At 38.8% G+C, this 20659-nt stretch overlaps 1 protein-coding gene across 1 annotated transcript; it reads right to left on the reverse strand.

Annotated features, from left to right (window-relative positions):
* Positions 1-38: 38 nt before the first annotated feature.
* Positions 39-20365, reverse strand: rcc1l (RCC1 like). Its single transcript, XM_038709265.1, has 12 exons — positions 20205-20365; positions 18447-18725; positions 17654-17783; positions 16599-16727; positions 14724-14790; positions 13119-13170; positions 12106-12190; positions 8062-8243; positions 7231-7318; positions 4160-4333; positions 2232-2317; positions 39-1619 (listed from the first exon to the last, which is right to left on the reverse strand). Exons 2-12 carry the CDS (start codon positions 18723-18725, stop codon positions 1542-1544), a joined length of 1350 nt encoding a protein of 449 aa, XP_038565193.1. The 5' UTR covers positions 20205-20365; the 3' UTR covers positions 39-1541.
* Positions 20366-20659: the final 294 nt, after the last annotated feature.

Consider the following 20659-nt stretch of genomic DNA (forward strand, 5'->3'; position numbering starts at 1 on the left):
CAATGCTCATTGAATACAGATCACCGAATAAGGCAAAATGGGTTTGCAAGTGTATTCTCATTTTAATTCAGCACCACTACAAAATGTGTCACAGTGGTGGAAATTTTAAAAAGAAATGGCCTTTATACTGAGTCCAAGTCTTTCCCTCTAGTGCCTTGTATAGATGCAGAATAACTGCAGTGCAGTTATTATCATCCTCTATATTTATATCAATACAGCATACCGATTAAAGAAAATATGTTTAACTACTTTTTTCCTCAAATGACCACTGCATACTCTGTTTAGATGGAGATGCGTTACTGTTTGACAGTGATTTCACCTTTTTATAGACTATAATTGGAAGTGTACAAATTGAACAGAGTCTCCAAATTACATACAGGAGTCCTTTCCTGGAAACCTTATAGGAAATCATTAGGAATTTTCTGGACAAGTAAAATAAAGCTTTTATCACAAATTAGTATTCATTAACACAAAACTGGTGTAGTAAACAAAAAATATATTTATTTTGATATAGTACATTAACTCTCATTTATTTTCCATTTCATGTTGTATTTAATGACATCAAACTAACTATACTATATTTATCCTAAAAGTGGGTAAATCCAGACTGGATGTACTGCACATAACTTTAAACACTAAACACAATTAAAAATACATCTTTTGATCGTTTCATTTACATTTTTCAATCAACATCCTCTCGAGTTGTCAGGAGGCCATGTTTGTAGGTTTCTGTTGCTTTTTATATGCACAACATGCACGCACTACTGATGACACGTGAGTTCGTGCTGTAAAATTGATTTCTCAAAATGTGTTTTCTCCTGGGCAGTGAGGCCTTCACCTCTATTTGCAGTTGGCACGGAGATAATCATTTTGTTGTGGATTGTTTATGCTGTCGCTGGCTCTTCAAATGGTACAGTGTTTCACAAACATTCATAAGCCTGACGAGTGCCTCAACATATCGTTTCAAATAAATCCAAACCGCAAGAACAAAACACAATATTTTTCAGTGTTAACCTACTGACTCGGACTAGGTAGGAGGTTTGTCAGGTTTATTACAACTTGGGTCTTATTTTCATAGTTTATGTTGTGTGTTTTAGTTATGTTAGATTATCCTCACTTCAGTAACTACAACAGAAACTATACTATAAAAATGATCACCAAACTAATAAAAATAAAGCCCAAGTCGTAATTAGAGCTGCAACTGCAAATTTCGTTCTCACATTGGAGAAGCTTTTACAGTTTTGCTTGAAATAAAATGGCTAAATTGATTCATGGACTAATTGTTTCAGCTCTAGTTGTAATAAATCAAAACTATCTTTTCATGTCTTTCCGATATGACTTTCACACAGGATGAAGTGAGCTGTGTCAGTGTGCTGCAGGATCGACAGCGCTGCACTCTTGTTTGACGTCAGTGCAGGACAGAGGGACACGAGGGTCCGTCACCTGTGGAGAGCAGCTGGCTTCAAGACTCCAGCGTGGTCCCGATCGGCTCCCTGAGGCACCCAGGGGTCAGCGGGTCATCCACCGCTGAGGATCCAAGCTCACAAGAGGGACTTCACCAGTGCCACCATGTGGTCAACACCACACGCTACGTCCACCACATGACCTGGAACAGTCACCTGATGGAAAATCACACAGAAAAAACGTGGCTTAGAGCTGCAGAAACCATAGATGATTGCAATTGTCACCCTTTGGTTTAGTTTCAGATTTACTAATCAGAATGTCTGACCAGAAAAACTAGGGAAAAAACTTTCTGCACAGTGATGGTAGAAGAAACATTTATTTTCTTTCTAACTCTGAAAGTAAAAAACAGGCTTGTAAATGACACGCTGTGCAACATTGAGAAGCAGAGTGAGCTCTACACTTTCAAATCCTGGTAATATGTCTTGAGGGGACGTGCTAATATGTCTGAGACTCTCCAAGGGGGACATACAGATGGTGAGATCTTTAGAACCAATTTGCAGAGAAAATGCTCTTTTGATCCTAAAACATTCAGTATATTACCAAAAACTGCAAATTTTTAACAACATTTTGTATTGATGACTTTATTACAAGTAGTATAATTTCAATTTTAAAGGACTTATAGGCTTGATGAGAATCTGCTGGAAACATTTCTAACTTTTACATGTATATTATTGTTCCAAGCTCACAAATTGTCCCTCTACACAGTATGTAAGCTGTGTGGTTTACTCATTGTTTGCATGACTAATATTGAATCAGTGTTGTCTTACTCGCCATGGGAAGTACTGGTCATCTCTCTTCCCGATGCCCAAACAGCCTCTCACATTCTTCCCCCAAACAAAGAGCTCGCCTCGATCTGCAATGCAACCATCAAACATCAGCCCCGCTGTGAGACTGAGCGCCTGCTGAGCCTCAACAAAGGGCAGCTGCAGTTTGGAACAAGTCAGACACGTATAATAATGATATGATAATAATAACAACCAGAATTAATAATAATCCAGCATAATTATGTTTTACTACAAAAAACAAAGCCCATCTCATCTCCAGGAACCTTTGTCTTTTTTAGAACACAATAATTATATACTGTATATAGCAGATTTACAACATTGTGCATTTTTGGCCTTTAGAATTACACTCTGTGGGATAAAACTGGAAAATGGCTTCTTTAACTCAATAACTGTGATTTAGAGTTGACTTGCTTTTTAAAGCACTTTGAAAACCTCAAATGACAAAAAAGTAGTAACTGTCTAAATTCTGAGGATATCAAACTTTAGTAAAAAGAAAGCTTACTTTAGTACAAGGCATACATTTGTTTTTGCAGGAATTAAAAAAGAAGACTTAGGATCCAGTCTAAACTAGATCCATACCCCCCAGGACAGGGGCAATTATATAACCTCATTATAGTTTTATTGAATGTTTTATGATTTTGGTACCAGGACCTATAAAACACAAACAACAGATCAAAGTACCTCCACAGAAAAGTATGTTTTAATCAGGCTTTCCAGGTAGACTAAGGTGTGTGAAAGGAAAAGCATTTTAGGAATTTTAACTTTCTGAGAGTTAGATGAGAAGATTCATTTCAGTGTAAGGAAAATATGAAGCAGCCGGTTAGCTTAGCTTAGCTTAGCTTAGCTTAGCATAAAGACTGGAAAAAGGGGAAAACAGTTGGCCTAGCTCAGTCCAAAGGTAACATCTCATCTGTGGTCGTGTAAAAAAAAGTTGTGGTTTCACAGATGTTTTGTTTATTGTAAAAAGTACAATATTTACCATCTGAAATGCAGTGAAGTGAAGTAGAGTCACAAAGTAGAATAATCAGTATATTAATCTATTAATTATATCTTATATTATATCCTAATTAAGAATATTCTTGATGATATGACAAAATACTGTTGGTCTGAAACTCATAGTAGCTGTTGAGCTCTCCTACTAAACGGGTACTTCTTGCTTGAGGTGGTGAAATAAGTTTTTTTTATTGCCCCCTTTTGTTGTTGCAGTCTTCTTGCACTATTTACAGATTACCATGGTTTGTTGTACATCTGCTCTGTGGTAACCAAACCACTTCCACACAAATGAAGTCGCTCCCCTTTTTGGAACTAACTCCTTCACAGTGGAGCCGGTAGCAATGTTACTTTCAGCCATGCATGTTACTGGGCATAAAGTTATATGGCATTTTATTTCAGTTTCTTGACATTTCATAGACTAAATGATAATAATGTGTATAGTACTTTCCCTGTTGTATCCTGGTTTGGAAGTCTGAGTCTGACTAATAAAAACTGGCTTAAGGTTTTTTAAGTCAATCCTTCACAGACTGTGCGCCTTCATTCAGGCCTCTGCTTCAGAGATAAAAACCAGACAAGAAAAGTAGCAGACCTTTTTATTCAGTGCCATAAACAGACTAAAGTACCTGACTCAACAGTAAACTGCTTCCCCAGACATTTGTATCTCACTTTTAGCACTTTAGATTGATTGAGACAGAATGACTTTGCCGTTTATGAGTTTTTTATGTTTCCATCTCTTATCCTGGCTGGAAACAAAAAGTCTAAGGAGAATAAAAGCAGAAATTTGAAAGTTGAAGAAGAAATCCTGTAAAGCATCATCAGTAAAACTTTTGTTTCATGGTGTGATGCAGATCTGACGTGGAGATCTGACCTTGTGCAGCTTTAAGACACCCAACAAGTGACAAGACAAACGTTCTTACCCGTCACTGCAGCAAAATGGTTGAGCCCACACCTGATCCTGGTGACAGCTACTGAGGGGTTGAACTCTGAGCGTCCAAACAGTGTGGAGGGAATAATCTCAGGGGCCGATGATTCAGATAGTTCTGGGCCTTTTCCAAGAATGCCAAAGCCCCAAACAAACACCTCTCCTTTTTCTGAAAAGATTCAGAGACACACAGAAAGAACTGATATTTATACACCAACATGGCGAAACGAGCGGGAGGCCAAAACTATACTACATACTAATGCTATACAGTATCAACCTAATAATATTAATAATAATAGCTACCCTGTAGGCAGGATAAGCGGTTGACAATGGATGGATGGATAGATGGATAATAATCTTTATTTATAGAGCACTTTTCAAAACCATGTAACATGTAAAGTCCTTTCAAAAGAGCAAAGACAATAAAACATGTAAAACCATAAATATCATCATAGTATTCTGTTTTATTAGTTGGTATACCAAAATATCATATATCAATATACTATCAACAGGAAATTATACAATATGCATGACTTCGGATGTCAATCAAACTGCAACTTAAAACTTCACAAAAGACATTAAACTGTTTCTCCAAAGATCCAATACTCTAAAACAATTTTTTTTTTCCCAGCTGTGAGCTGCTCCTTCATTTTCTTTTGTGCATTGAATTGTGGGAGAATAGTGTTCGTCAAGAGCATACCCAGAGATTGATCGTATTGCCATGCCATGCTCTGTGAGGCTGTACCTGTGGCTTATGTGGTAGAGCAGGTTGCCTGCTGATCAGATGTTCAATCCCCGGCACCTGCGGGCAGCATGTCAAAGTGTCCTTGGGCAAGAACCCTGATGGCTGTTCTATCGGTGTGAATGTTAGTTTCTGTCTGAGCACTTTGAGTGGTTGCAAAGACTAGAAAGGCGCTATACAAATTCAGAGCATTTACATTTACTTGCAATGGTAACACGCTGATGTTTAGCATGTTAGTATGCCAACATTAGCTAATTGGCGCAAATTAGCTAATTTGTTGAGATATTTCAGTTCACCTGCTGTGCCTTGAGAGCAGATCAGGAGATCACCAAAGTCAGTAGGATTCATCCTTTGGGAGACAAGAATGTCTGTACAAAATTTCTTCTCTGTCGAAGAGTTGTTGAGATATTTCAGTCCTTTGAACCACGCTGCTAAATCGATTAAATACAGTCATCATAATGGGCCATTATTTATCGATAAAATGTTCAACTAGGACTAAAAGAAATTCTTATGAGGCTACACTTTTTTTTCCAGCAAGGACAAGAATTACTCCTAAATGACTATTTCTCTCAGCCGCAAACTTAAAAAAAGTAAATGTACTGTAAATTTTAAAATAATAGGTAAGTTGACTTATATACAACAAAGTACATGGTAGTTGTAAGGGCAGAAAATTGTTTTCTTCTTACACTCATCTTTTATGCAAGACAACGGTTCGTTGTAACTCAATTATTTGCTCAACCAGGAATACAATTTCCACGACAGTAGTATTACAAGATTAAGTTGTAGTTCACTTTATGCTACTCAAAAAAACATGTTACATACAAACATGATATACAGTAGATGGATGGAGCAGTCCCAGAAGGCAGCAGGGTGAACAGGCTGTGGCTGGGTGGGTACTGTCCTTTAGTTTCCTTTGGGCTCTGCAGAGGCACATCACCTCACCAATATCGCGTATGTTCAGTAGATGGTACCAATGATCTTCTGAATGGTTTTAATCCCCCGCTGCAGAGCCCTCTGGTCCTGGGCCGTGCACATCTCCTGTTAGTTAGTGATGTTTCCAGTCAGGATGCTTTCTATTGATCCACTGTAAAAGTTCACAAGAACTTGGCACAGAAATTTTGCCTTCTTTAGTTTCCTTAAAAAATCCAGCCGTTTCTGAGCTTTCTTCACCAGCGTGGAAATGTGAGATGGCCTTGTCAGATTCTCTTTGCAGATTCCCAAAAACTAAAATTGTTCCCCTGTTCCACCTCAGCTCCACTGAAGCAGACAGGGGAATGTGTCCTTACCTAAAATCAATGATCAGCTCAGTGGTTTTGCTGACATTGAGCGGTAAGTTCTTCTCCATGCACAACCGATGATCTCTTCCCCAAATGAAGTCTCATCTTTGAAATCTGGCCGATGATGGTGGTGTCGTCTGCAAACTTCACATCAGAGTTCTCCATGTTGGGGCTTACAGTCGTGGGTGTACAGCGTGAACAGGAGGGGGCTGAGCACACAGCCCTGTGGGGCTCCACTAGTGTGGAGGAGGTGTGTCCACCAATCCGAGCTGTCTGGGGTCCAATATCCAGTTGCAGAGTGTGATACTCAAGCCCAGAGTGCTGAGTTTGCCAAATATGGGGGAGATTGTGTTAAATGCTGAGCTGAAATCCGCAAATAGTATTCTTATGTAGGTGTTTCTAAAGGCGTGTGAAAACTGAGTGGGGGCAGTGTAGATGGCATCCTTTGTACCCATCTAATACCTATAATGGTGCCACATCTTGTATATATTTTACAGTACTGCACAATAGCATAAAGGAAAGTTCCTAATATAAGACAGTTAATAAGATGTCTTTACTTCTAAGCTCAAAAGTAACTAGTAAATTTTTCAAGTCAGCTCGGACTACTTTCCAGCACTGCGACGTTTGATAAATACAGTTCCAGGATTTTGAATAGCTGTGAACATTAATACTCTCTTAAAATAGTCCATTAAAAGCCTGCAGAGACAAAAATGAGCCTGCTGGTTGACTCACCTCTCATTTAAACAGCATCACTAGGGAAAGAAACACCTCACATGTGTATGAGTAAAAGCTCCAGCTCAACAATTGCACAGGATGTTTACAAGCTAAAACTGTGATCTGTGATGCCCCCCAGAGGCAATGTGTGGAGTCATTTAAATTGTTCTACTGCAGTCAACTAAGCTATCAGGTCAGAATATGTATCTTCACTCCTGAGAGCTCCTTAATGTAGCCAATAAATCCTTTTCATTTGCAGCTCTGTACTTCATGCTCACAATTTAAACATACTCTGTTTACATTGTGTTTTCAGATGTATTTGTGCAAACTGACCGTTGAGAACGGCCACTTGTGTGCCTCCGCATGCTGCCTGAACAACCTTTCCGCAGCCTTTAAGAGGAAGAAGTCGAGGAGAGTTGATCTGAAAGATGAGAATAAACAAGAGCTCAATAAATTGGTGAATAACTGTTGATATTATACTGTTGACTTGATATAAATGAACATAACAGCTTTTCAGCAATGTAAATGTGCCAGAATTAGCCCAAAGCCTATTTTCTATCTGTAGCCCCAGCAGGTCGTCACAAGGTACAAAACAACAAATCAATAAAACAATAAATACACCACCATTTTCAACATCACAATATCAAAGACACTGAAATTTTCTGCCATTTAAAGTGCTGTTTATGCAGTAAGGTGCTGCATATAGTGCAGGACCTCAACAGGGTGAGACTCCCACCTGTATGATCCCACAAGTAGGTGCCCCACTAAAGTGCAACATTATGGAGGTATCTATATGTATACACACAGATACCCACATGTGCGAGTACAGTTTAGTGAATCTGGATCACTCGTACAAGCAAACATCATGGAGCAAATTAAGAACACGTTCAGGATTACGGCTCAAACATTCAAACATCTTGTGTATTTGACTACTGACTGCTGTGAGCTGAATAGCTTGGCAAAGACCTTTTTACAGACTGACAGGTGGAAACTGAACCCAACAGAGCCATCAAGAAACTCTTTGTGCCGCACGAGCAGTCACACAGAGGCCCAGTACAGATCCCAAAAACATGCCATTCTACTATTCTGTCTTTGTGTAGTTGTATCACACACCCCTCTGTAGTACACTTCTGTCTGCTGGTTGACATGTTAGTCTCCTCTCACCTGTGTGGCCTCAGTGACCGAGGCCAGCTGCAGGTATTCAGAGTTGCCCCATCCGTACAGCTGTCCATCTCTGGACACAGCCAGGCTGCAGTCTCCATACGTGCTGATCTGCTGCACCTCCACCCCAGCCAGATCCCCGCCCACCTCCACCGGACTGGAGCTGACGTTGTGGTGTCCCAGGCCTGCAAAACGAGGAAAGACAGACACATATCTTCAACCTACTCAAAAACCAAAGAATAAAAAATTTATTAATTAATAAAAATTTGTGTGACTCTTTGTTTTAGATAGAGAGAACTCAAGAGTTTTCTTTATTTTGCATGTATCAGAAGTGCAAACAACACAAGCAAAGCAGGCAATTAACTTGTCTTCAACCACTTTCCATGCATCTTCACTTTCTGCTTTTGTCCATGTCTGTCAACTAAATTTCCCTACGTCGTCTACCAACAGCAGAATTTCTTTCCTGGTCTAGTTTGCTTTTCTTTTGTTTCCATTTCAGCCAATCTCCTAGTATTTTATCTCCATTCATATTATCATATTTATATATCATATATTTACGAGATTGTTGTTAGTTTCACATGATAATCGCTTCTGGAGATATGAAGGACTTTACACAAATCAAATTTACTTTAAAATACGTTTTTGCAGGAAAACATGTGAGAAAGGGATTCAAATGTATGGCTACTTCTATAAAATTAGCAACATTAATCGTGTGATCACTTGAGAGCTACTTCTAATGGATGCTCTTACACTCAAGTCTCTTGATAAATCTTTTTCTTGAATTTCAGTGAAGAACTTGGTTCTCCGGAGCATCTGTAAGAGTAAGTCTTAGAAGTTTGATAAATTTAATAAATAATAATAATAATAATAATAATAATAATAAATGTATGAGGGCTTTTAGTTTATTCTGCTCCCTCCACCTGGAATCCATTACAGATTGACTTGCAGTTGAGAAATCTGATCTCTTTTGGTGAATTTAAACACTGGATGAAAGACTAACTATATTACCTGTTGTCACTGCTGTTAAAAATAACCATATCCTTTAAACCTCTGTTCAAATTGTACTTCTAAATATTCTAATGTTGTGCTGTTTATTTGTGTATCTTAAGAAACTTGTTAAATGTCCTTTATTTTTGTGGGTGTGCTTGATATTATCATATTTGTAACTATGTTCTGTTAAAATGCTATTTTGGCCAGGTCTCTCTTGTTAAAGAGGTTTTAAATCTCACTAAGATCATCTAGTTAAAAGGTTCAATAAAATTTTTTTATTTAAATAAAAAATGCGGGGCCCTGATTCATTTATCCAACATCTGAATGTAGTACCACCTCAGCCAATGGCAACTGAATCCTCAATAGGACAAGACAAGAGCTGTTTCTCAAGTTCATAACTCACACTAATATTAGTAGGTTTTGAATATGAGTTCTCACTAGGTAGGTGACAAAATTAAGTATTATTTTAAATAAAAGCTAGTTTGCAAAAATTGGAATAGACAACAGGTGGAAATTATAGGCGATTAGCAAGACACCCCCAATAAAGGAGTGGTTCTGCAGGTGGTGACCACAGACCACTTCTCAGTTCCTATGCTTCCTGGCTGATGTTTTGGTCACTTTTGAATGCTGGCGGTGCTTTCACTCTAGTGGTAGCATGAGACGGAGTCTACAACCCACACAAGTGGCTCAGGTAGTGCAGCTCATCCAGGATGGCACATCAGTGCGAGCTGTGGCAAGAAGGTTTGCTGTCTGTCAGCGTAGTGTCCAGAGCACGGAGGCGCTACCAGGAGACAGGCCAGTACATCAGGAGACGTGGAGGAGGCCGTAGGAGGGCAACAACCCAGCAGCAGGACCGCTACCTCCAGAGCACTGCCAGAACCCTGCAAAATGACCTCCAGCAGGCCACAAATGTGCATGTGTCTGCTCAAACGGTCAGAAACAGACTCCAAGAGGGTGGTATGAAGGCCCGACGTCCACAGGTGGGGGTTGTGCTTACAGCCCAACACCGTGCAGGATGTTTGGCATTTGCCAGAGAACACCAAGATTGGCAAATTCGCCACTGGCGCCCTGTGCTCTTCACAGATGAAAGCAGGTTCACACTGAGCACATGTGACAGACGTGACAGAGTCTGGAGACGCCGTGGAGAACGTTCTGCTGCCTGCAACATCCTCCAGCATGACCGGTTTGGCGGTGGGTCAGTAATGGTGTGGGGTGGCATTTCTTTGGGGGGCCGCACAGCCCTCCATGTGCTCGCCAGAGGTAGTCTGACTGCCATTAGGTACCGAGACGAGATCCTCAGACCCCTTGTGAGACCATGTGCTGGTGCGGTTGGCCCTGGGTTCCTCCTAATGCAACACAATGCTAGACCTCATGTGGCTGGAGTGTGTCAGCAGTTCCTGCAAGAGGAAGGCATTGATGCTATGGACCGGCCCGCCTGTTCGCCAGACCTGAATCCAATTGAGCACATCTGGGACATCATGTCTCGCTCCAACCACCAACGCCACGTTGCACCACAGACTGTCCAGGAGTTGGCGGATGCTTTAGTCCAGGTCTGGGAGGAGATCCCTCAGGAGACCATCCACCACCTCATCAGGAGCCCAGGCGTTGTAGGGAGGTCATACAGGCACGTGGAGGCCACACACACTACTGAGCCTCATTTTGACTTGTTTTAAGGACATTACATCAAAGTAGGATCGGCCTGTAGTTTGGTTTTCCACTTTGATTTTGAGTGTGACTCCAAATCCAGACCTCCATGGGTTGATAAATTTGATTTCCATTGATCATTTTTGTGTGATTTTGTTGTCAGCACATTCAACTATGTAAAGAAAGGAGTATTTAATGAGATTATTTCTTTCATTCAGATCTAGGATGTGTTCTTTTAGTGTTTAGTGTATTTTTTTGAGCAGTGTATTTAGAACTTAGCTTAGCTTAGCTTAGCTTAGCTTAGCTTAGCTTAGCTTAGCGGTTAGCTTACCGTTTAATTATATACAATCATTTCCTGTTCATACAAAACAGTAAATTGTTGATTACTTGTATACAACATCACAATAATATACTATATGCATAATGATACTAAAGTAGAAATTTGGCTTTTGGAGAGCTGCGATGGAGCAGCCCAGTGACTGAGCTGGAAGTAGCAAAGACAAGATTCTGCAAAATGAGTTTTAAGCACAGGACATCTCTGTAGAAACTCAAGCTTTTACTGAATGCTGATGAGACTAAATTAGTTTTATTCTCGAGTGCTCATAATTCTGTTTTACATCTTCCTGCCAGTCATACAGAATGGTGTTGAAATTCAATCTTCTAAATATTTGAGAACTTCATTAGATAGCAGTCTTACTTTTAAACCTCATGTTTGTGGAGCAACTGCTGCAGAATCTCAAGATAAAAATCAGTTTCTCAGATCAAAATAAAGCGTGTTTTCCTCTCGAGGACAAAAAAGCATTGTGCTATCAACCATCATGTCTGTGTTTGACTGAAGATATCCTGCACTCACGCTGCTCATTCCACCTTAAAACAACATAGTGCTGTTTATCATCGCGACCTGTGTTTCATAACAAGAGATAAATATCGTTCTCATCACTGTGTACTATGTGAAAAAAACAAGACTCATTAACAAGAATAAGAGAACTACACACACTTATTTCTGTTAATAAATGTACCCTACTAAATGTTCAGTTATCTCACATCTCAAAAGGACTTAAAATTTGATCACATTGGATGAATTTAAACATTTAATTTTGAAGAGTTTTAGAGATATGTGTGATTGTTTTGTTGTATGTCTTATCTCTGCACTGTTTCTTCTTCTGTACTCAGGTCTCTGTTGCAAAACAGCTCCTGTTGAGATATGGTTCTAATAATCAAAGTGCTCTGAAGTGGTTGCACAATGTTTTGATATCCTGTGGTGGTTATTTGTCAGAGTAATCTGGTCTCTGTTCAACTTCGGTGTAGCAGAAGTGGCAACTTCGTAGACACAAACACATTTTTCATCTGACATTCAAGAGAAAGGGGTCCGACTGTGCCTGATGCAAAAACAATTTCATAAAGTTCACTGACCTGTCTGTCCATCTGCACCCCATCCACATGCAAACACTTTTCCTGTCTCAGTGAGGAAAAGGCTGTGGTCCTGTCCACATGCCACCTGGAAACAACAAAAAAAGCTGGTTTTTAATGATCAAACCCCGCATGAATGTTATTAGAAGACGACAGGCAGAGTCAGTCCCCCACCCAATCACCTAAACCAACACCACAGTTACATTTAGGCACATCTACATGCAGTGGTGGTGGAAGTACTCAGCTTAAGTAAAAGTACAGTAGAAATACCATTGCCTAAACATACTTTATTACAAGTACCTTGTTATTAAGGTAAAAGTACATACGTATTATCAGCAAAATGTACTTAAATGATCAAGAGCAAATGTTCGCGTTATGCAGAATGGCTCTTTCACAGTTTTATATTATAGAATATTATATTATTCTGTTTTTATCTCTAATAGAGGTGATCATTTTAATGTTGTAGTTTGACAAGCTGGAGCAAATGTTAGATACTTTGTATACTACTGGGCAGATTAGTAGTGTAGTACTGCATCATATCATAAAAGCATTTTTTATGTAAAAAGTAACTAGTACCTAAAATGTTGAATTAAATGGACTATAAAGTACAATATTTCTCTCTGAAATGTATTGGAGTAGAAGTTTAACAAAGCACTGAATGAAAATACTCAAGTAAAGTACAAGTATGTCAAAAATGTACTTAAGTACAGTACTTGAGTATATATACTTTTACAGTTGCATTCTACAACAGTCTACAAGTGTAGATGTGAATTCATCCAAGAGGCGAGATTAAACTAACTTGTTAAATTGGACTGTTACGTTAATTAGGAATGGAGTATAGCAATAGAGTCACATTAGATTTTCATGTGTACCCTGAGCCGGTGTTTGTGTGTGTGTGATCCAACTACATGTTATCTTGGATGTGTGTACCTGAAGGTCTGGGAAAGGAGAAGGAATGAGACATACTACATTTAGCAGCATCTGTTATCACAGATCAGAAAAAAAGCTGCACTCACCTGGATGACCCTGCTGCTGAAGCCTTCCATCTTGTGAATGATGTGACTGCCACTGTTTGAACATGAGACAGAGAAATAACCGATGCATAACTCGACGATAGCAGCAAAGAGAGGTCCCATCCTTCTCTCTCACATTTACATTTATTCATTTAGCTGACGCTTTGACCCAAAGCGACTTATAGCTGCTAAATATGTCAGAGGTCGCACCCCACTGGAGCAACTAGGGGTTAAGTGTCTTGCTCAGTGTCTTGTCTCACAGTGGATTCGAACTTGGGTCTCTCACACCAAAGGTATGCGTCTTATCCACTGTTCCATCACCACCCCCCAGACCCTCTCAGACTTCCTTAAACCTCCCGCTTGCATAGGTCACAGATAAGCAACAGCCACGGCAAACAACCTATGCAGTGGATTACTCTTTTAAACAGGTAGGTTGTCAAAGCTTCAGGAATAGTATGTTAGTGTGTCCTGCAATGGACTGGCGACCTGTCCAGGGTGCCAGGGTGTACCCCGCCTTTCGCCCAATGTCAGCTGGGATAGGCGACATTGGGCGCGACCCTGTACGCAGGATAAGCGGTTGACGATGGATGGATGGACAGACTGTTTGTTGTAAATTATCACAGTTTACTAGAGCTGCAACGATTAATCGATTAGCTGTCAACTATTCAATTAATCATTAACTATTTTGATAATCAATTCATCTTAAATAATTAAAACCCTCTGATTCCAACTTCTTAAATGAGAATGACTCATTTAAACTAAATATCGTTGGATTGTGGGAAGAACAAGACATTTGAGGAAGTCATCTTGGGCTTTCAGAAATACTGATGATTATTTTTCACCATTTTATAGACCAAACAACTAATCGATTAATAGAGAAAAAAAATCAACAGATTAACAGACTATGAAAAAAATTACAGTTACAGCCCTAGAGTATACACACTTTTTAACATAAATGAATTTTTATGATAAGGATCCCTTAAATTTGGTTTTAAAGAAATATGACCAAGTTATGTACTAACCAGGAAAACAATTAACTCATTTAACAGTCAGCTTAAATTACAAATAGGTCCAGTATATCTCACTTGTTAAAGTATACTGGAGTGTTTAAAAAAAAAAAAAAAAAATTTAACATCATCCACAAACCCTTGTTATAGTAATTAAATGCTAATTTAACAGATATAGTGCTCTATTAAGTATGTACAGTACTTTCTTTACCATGACTGTCTTGAGTTGCCCGATGATGTGAACGCTTGTATGTTGCAAACATTGGACTCTCTTTCATCACTACTTTATGGGTTATATGATGTCAACATTGCATTACCAAAGTTGCCTTATCTAACTTTGTTTTAGTGGAACTGTCATGTTACCAGATCTCAGCAATGTCATAATCCACAGAAATGATGGCCAACACTAGGTACCAAAATAAGACTCAAACTGTAATAAAACAGATTTTTCCTTTTCCATTTTCCAAAAGCAGCACGAGACAGTTTGACAGTGACATGAAAACACATCTACTTACTATGAAAATACAGTAAAATGAGCTTGAAACATCTGACTAAGGAGCAACACTGCTGTGTTTGTGTATGCAAAGTGTTCAGGACACACCTGTAGACTTCATCTTCAACAATCTGCCTTCCACACTGGCCATATGCATTGTTGCCCATACTGAAAACTGTAAGATAAAGAGAGAACAGAGAGAGGAGGGTGAGGAACTTCCACTCTCACTGAGTGTTTTAAATTTATTATACCAACATAAGCATTTTTATCTATTTATGTGAAATCCTAAAGTTTTATCCTCCAGTGAAAGCTGCTTCATTTAAACCCAGACTGTAGTAAAAAGTCAGTACTTAGTACTTCATGTCATGTTTAATTGAGAGCTTTGACTTTGAAAAGTTTTGAACGAAATTCAAAAGAGTCTCTGGCTTGCTTGACACACCTCTTAAAGCCATAAGAAAACATGAGATCGGATTCCCCTGAATGAGAAACGCAGGAATTTCCTCTGCCTGCAGATACTGGGGAAATGAAAATAAGCTCCATAGCTTGATGTGGACTAATCACCAGGACGCACACACTCCTGCACATGCAATTGTGCTTGATGTAAATCGATCACTACATAATCAATTTGTTGAAAAGTTAGGGGGAAAATACTAGCAGTAAGTGGGGATTGAACACACAACCCCTCGAACGGTAGCCCTGTGTACTACTGACTGAGCAAACAAGACACACAGTAAAAAATGGATCATATATTATCAATGACTATGTTCTGGCCTGCCATCTAATGATTGGAAAAAAATTTGGCCCAATGTCAGACTTATTTGCCGACCTCTGAACTAAAGGTTAGTGAGTTGCCTCATCAGGCCAATCAGAAATCTGGTAAATAAATGCTGCTGCAGACAAAATATGTACAACTTTCTTACTGACAACAAATCTCATGAAAAGAGGAAAACCAGCTGTGTTAGTCCACCTCTCTATACTTTCTGTCTTCGCTAACCTTTCTTCCCTCTCAGCCTCAAGCCCATCAGTTCCTACTGAAGATCTACATCTTCATCGTCAGTATTTTTGGCAGCAGGACAGCATATTTGGGACTGAGTCCATATATAGTGGCCATGTTGATAGTAGTAAAGAAACATGTCCCCCAATGTAACCGTATGGCTGTTGATGTTTTAATAGTTTTTGGACAACAATGGAGCTCTTAGTCACAGAGGAATACGGTGTATCAGACTTTAACTACACAGAATATCCTTTAACATAAATCAATCTAAATAGGTCACACTAGGGCTGCAGCTAATGACTATTTTTTTTTATCTAATAATGATTTACATTTTGGTCTATATAAAGTCTGATAGCAGTGAAAAATGCCCATCACAATTTAACATATTTAAACAGCTTGTTTTCTCCAAAACCCAAAAGACATTCAGTTTACTACCACAGATGACTACAGGCCAAACTGTAGAAAAAAATCTGGTAATCAATTGCCTACCAGCAAAGTACATACCAGATAAAACATGTTAAGTGTATGTACCACTCTTTAATTTGGCAAATATCCAAAACAAGAAAAACTTATTTCAACAGAAAAATAATAATATTCACAAACAGTTATAATTGTGGAGGGCAGCAAAAGAGGCATGAAGCCTTTCAACAAACTGCAATTTCAATGACTTAAAATTGTGCTTGTTAGAACAGCTAATTTACTGAATGTACCAGATGACACTAATGGGCTTTTTATTAGAGATTTAACAGCTGCCTGATAATCATTCATTATCAGTAAGTGGTGGGTGGAGGATGTCAAAGCCATACACACAGCATGACAGGTGGTTGGTAACAACACAACACGTGATGTTCTTCCTCTTAGCACAAGCTGTGACAAACACTCGGCTGCCACGTCTTTAGTGATTTGACTTTAGCCTGATGGTCTTTCTGTACGAGTTGAACAATGTGTACGGCAACTAAATGCAGGTGCAGGAAGAGTGAGCCTCTTACCTCCCTCTTGGTCGGTGAGGACCAGAGAGTGAGCACGGCCACATGCAACCTGAACCACTCTGGTCTGCTGAGGCTCGACAAGAGGCAGAGCCACCGGGGAGGGCTCCAACACGTAGTCATAGCCCTGATCTACAGAGACAGGGGCATCAGAAGAGGTAGAGATGTAAGGCAGTGTAAGGCAGGGAACATCATGATAATATTTATGTGGTAATTCTCAAAAAAACACACAATCAATGAAGGAGACTGTAGAGTGTGAAAAAGGCAAAGTTTCATTGCTACCAGGTTTCAACAGGAAAATGGCCATCATGAAAAAGAGCAAGGTATATAGTATATTACTTTACGCTGACGTCATTAAATGACATATGTCCTATATAATTCATGAAAGGACTGGATACATAATCAAGACAAAATACATAATCAGCGCCTGAAAGAAATAAGCACATAAAATATCTTGATAATGTTTAAGAATTGTGTCTGTTAAATTTCTATAGTATTGCCTTGTTATGCTACAACTTGCTTTTTCAGTAATACATTTTTACAACAAGTCATTTATAGTATTTTTGTATTTTTATCTTTATTATTTATTAAGTACCATCATTAATTGTACATACTATAATGTAGATAGCAAGATGTAACCAATTTGGTGTCTATATATATATATATATATATATATATATATATATATATATATACATACATACATATATACATATATACATACACACACATATACACACACACACACACACACACACACACGGTGAGTATTTGTGTGATGATGACCTGACAGAGGCAATATAATAATAATAATAATTCTGTATGTCAAGAAAGTTGCAATTTGCTGTAAAACAGGTGAAGTTTTCGGGTTCATCACCACTAGCGACACCTTACACGCTACAAATAACCATTTGATCCATAGTTAATAACAATTAATAATTAACAATTAATAACAATTTCATTAGTGAGCTTTAAATGTCAAAGTTCTGAAGTAAGTTCAGCTGGGTTGAGGGCAATAGTGTTTCTGGTTTTATATCAACAGTCCAGTTTTATCTTACGGTGGCTGTGTTGTGTGCGCTGGAAGCCCAGCTGAGAGTCCTTGTTTAGGCCCATGCCCCACAGCTTGATCACATCTTTGGTCGGGGAGGCGATGAGAGTGAAGCCGTAACCGCAAGCAGCAGAAGAGATCTACAACAGAAGAGCAGCAGGTGAGTTCACTCTTATAAAACTACTTTAACACGTCCACTTTCTCATACTAACTAATCTTCTGTGTGATCTTCATTCATGATGATACATGCTGATATGAATTTGTTTTGCAATAAGAGTAATCTTAGCCTTATCAATTGTGTCCTGCATATTAGGACTGATCTGACAAATGAGCCTCATTCACATGGTAAAAATATTACAGTTGAAGATGGGTAATAAAACACTTGCCCGGCATTGGAATCACATGGTCACATATCCTTGTATACTGAACCAGCTCCAGTAATTTGCCAATAACCAGTAGGCTTAACAAATAATTGAATTTAATGTTACTATTATGCGATTAAAATATTAATCCTCAACCAGTGAATATAATATTAAAATCACCCAATTTGCACTAACGAAATAAATCCTATCCAAATGGGGCTTAAGACATCATTTGTGAGAACTAGAACAGAACAATGATGGCATCAAAAGCCTACTTGATGAATGATTAATAAGGCACACTTACTCATAAAAACAAATAATTAAAAATTCTTTATGTGCCTGATATTTTTATGAAATGTCACTTAACAATAATCACTGGCATGTACTACATATCCTTAAGACCTTAAACCATGAAGCTCAATAAACCAGTGCTGATTTTACCTGCTCTGCCGTCTCTAGCCGGTAAGGTGTAAGCTGGTATTTGCGGGGCTTCTTCCTGCCACTGTCCGGGACCACAAAGCTGGGGATACCCAGAGCACCGGTGAAGCTAAAGCCCCATACAAACACTTTGTGGTTTGGCTTCTTGTGCTGGCCAACATACTGAAAAACTGGACCACTTTTCTCCTGGGGTCTGGATGCTTTACCGAGTGTTGCATAACCACAGATTTGAAGCCCTGTGCTCATGTGTCGAGTGCACAACTGCACACGTGGAAAAACCATCTTGTGGATGACAAAAAAGGCACACATAAAAGTAATGAACAGCTGGTAAATTTAACAGTCTGAAAGGATAATCCAATCCAAGGGTGTTACTTTGTGTTGAAAAGTGGTGGAGACATAAGGTCTGAGATTAGAGATGTGATGAAAGACTACTAAGATGAAGAATAGAAGATATAAATAATATTATTAATATTTTGAGCATTTAACTTAAATTTCCTGCATTCAGGAGACATTTTCTGCACCAATTTATGGTGGAAATGTCTTTATTTATATAAAGGGAAACACAATTAAGGTGGCAGGTGACAATTCAAGGCCCTGCGATGGACTGGCGACCTGTCCAGAGTGTACCCCGCCTTTCGCTCGATGTAAGCTGGGATTGGCTCCTGCCCCCGCGACCCTCTATGCAGGATAAGCGGTTGACGATGGATGGATGGATGGATGAATGGATGGATGGTGACAAATCAAAATATAAAAATATAATGGAATATAATGCAGTAATCAGCAGCTTGTTACTTTTTTGGACAATGCACATGTGGTGGCAAAAAGTGGTGGGGACATATGCCCAGTTTAAATGACACCTATGATCCAATCCACAAATCAAAGGCTTTTGTCACAGTATTGTTTCTGTAAAAATGACATGAGAAGCCATTTTTATACACATATTCATTTTATGGAGAGAGGTTATTTTCATGATTTAAGATTTGCATTAAAATATATCACAACACACCATACTACTACTTACTTATTGTCCTTAGTGTATACTATTACAGGTGTTTTCCTTAGATATACTTAAATCATTGAAAAATAATTTGTTATAATAGACAAATGTTTGCAAACAGCTTGCAACACCTGTGCATAACACAACGTTAAACAATAATGGCACTTTTTGAATGTTAAGCCTGCACAGATGAATCTTTAATCTCCAACCGTACAAATGTTACGTGTATTATCGAGGTAAAATGTAACTGCACAAAATCTCGTTCTGTTATTCTGATAAATAGTGCAAATTAGTCTTTTTCAAAATGAAACGTACGATGTTGGGAGATTATGAAGACTTGGAACAATGTTCAGGGTCTAATGGTAGATTCGGCATGCTGCTCATCTATGAAAGACCTTTATATTTTAATTAAATGTCACATTTGTAACCACCTCCCCATCACGGGCCCCCTTTACTGCTACCGTTAACGTTACTTTTAACAAGTTAGCTACGTAGGTTGACACCACACCGATGACCGATATTACCACGTGAAATCACCAATGTAGGTTAAATTATCCTAAAATAATTATGTTTGGTATATGTGATTAATGCCGAATGAGAAATCAGATACGAATTATTCATTTAAGGCCATACATCATGTTTTAATATTAATATAAGTTTGACAATACAACACGGGGACATTAAATGATTAGTATTATGAACGGAGTTTCACTTCGTGTTCTCTCAGCTTTTCCACATGCAGCACTGAGCTCGGGTGAACTTACCTTCGCGTCTTGTTGATCGGGTTTTATAATGCGTTTCACAAGCTGAAGAACGAACTTATGCTGTACAGAAACTGATGTGAACCAGCTGAAATGATAATGAAATATTTCAACGTCATTTCGCGTGTTTGTTTACCTTTGGTCAACCCAACCCAGGAAGGAAAAATATATTCTTCCTCCCTATTTTATTGTAAATATTAGTCGCGTTAGAGAAGCATTGCGCCACCTATTGATTCGGAGTGTTTGACATAATGTGACATATCAGGACCTTCACCTTCATAGCTGAGAGATATTAGTCATTTCAGTACCCCTGCCCAAAATCAAACCAACTGCTGCAGATGTTATAAGAAAACAAAGACGCAAATAACATATTTTGGGATAAAATTTTTAACAAAATCATTTTTAGTTTGAGACGATGAACCTGATTGTGGATTAGAGGAACTTGAGTGGAGGAAGAA

This window comes from Micropterus salmoides, unplaced genomic scaffold, assembly GCF_014851395.1.
Source record: "Micropterus salmoides isolate LMB-PRFRI ecotype aquatic unplaced genomic scaffold, ASM1485139v1 Ms_hic_scaffold_9, whole genome shotgun sequence".
Lineage (NCBI taxonomy): Eukaryota > Metazoa > Chordata > Actinopteri > Centrarchiformes > Centrarchidae > Micropterus > Micropterus salmoides.

Bases quoted from the DNA above. Each gene is read 5' to 3' on its own strand.
- rcc1l (XM_038709265.1), bottom strand. From the start codon at position 18,725: ATGGTTTTTCCACGTGTGCAGTTGTGCACTCGACACATGAGCACAGGG. The intron at 16,728-17,653 runs GTAAGATAAAAC...CTGTCTCTGTAG, and splicing joins GCGCACACAACACAGCCACC to ATCAGGGCTATGACTACGTG. The intron at 8,244-12,105 runs GTCAGTGAACTT...CTCGTTTTGCAG, and splicing joins GGGTGCAGATGGACAGACAG to GCCTGGGACACCACAACGTC.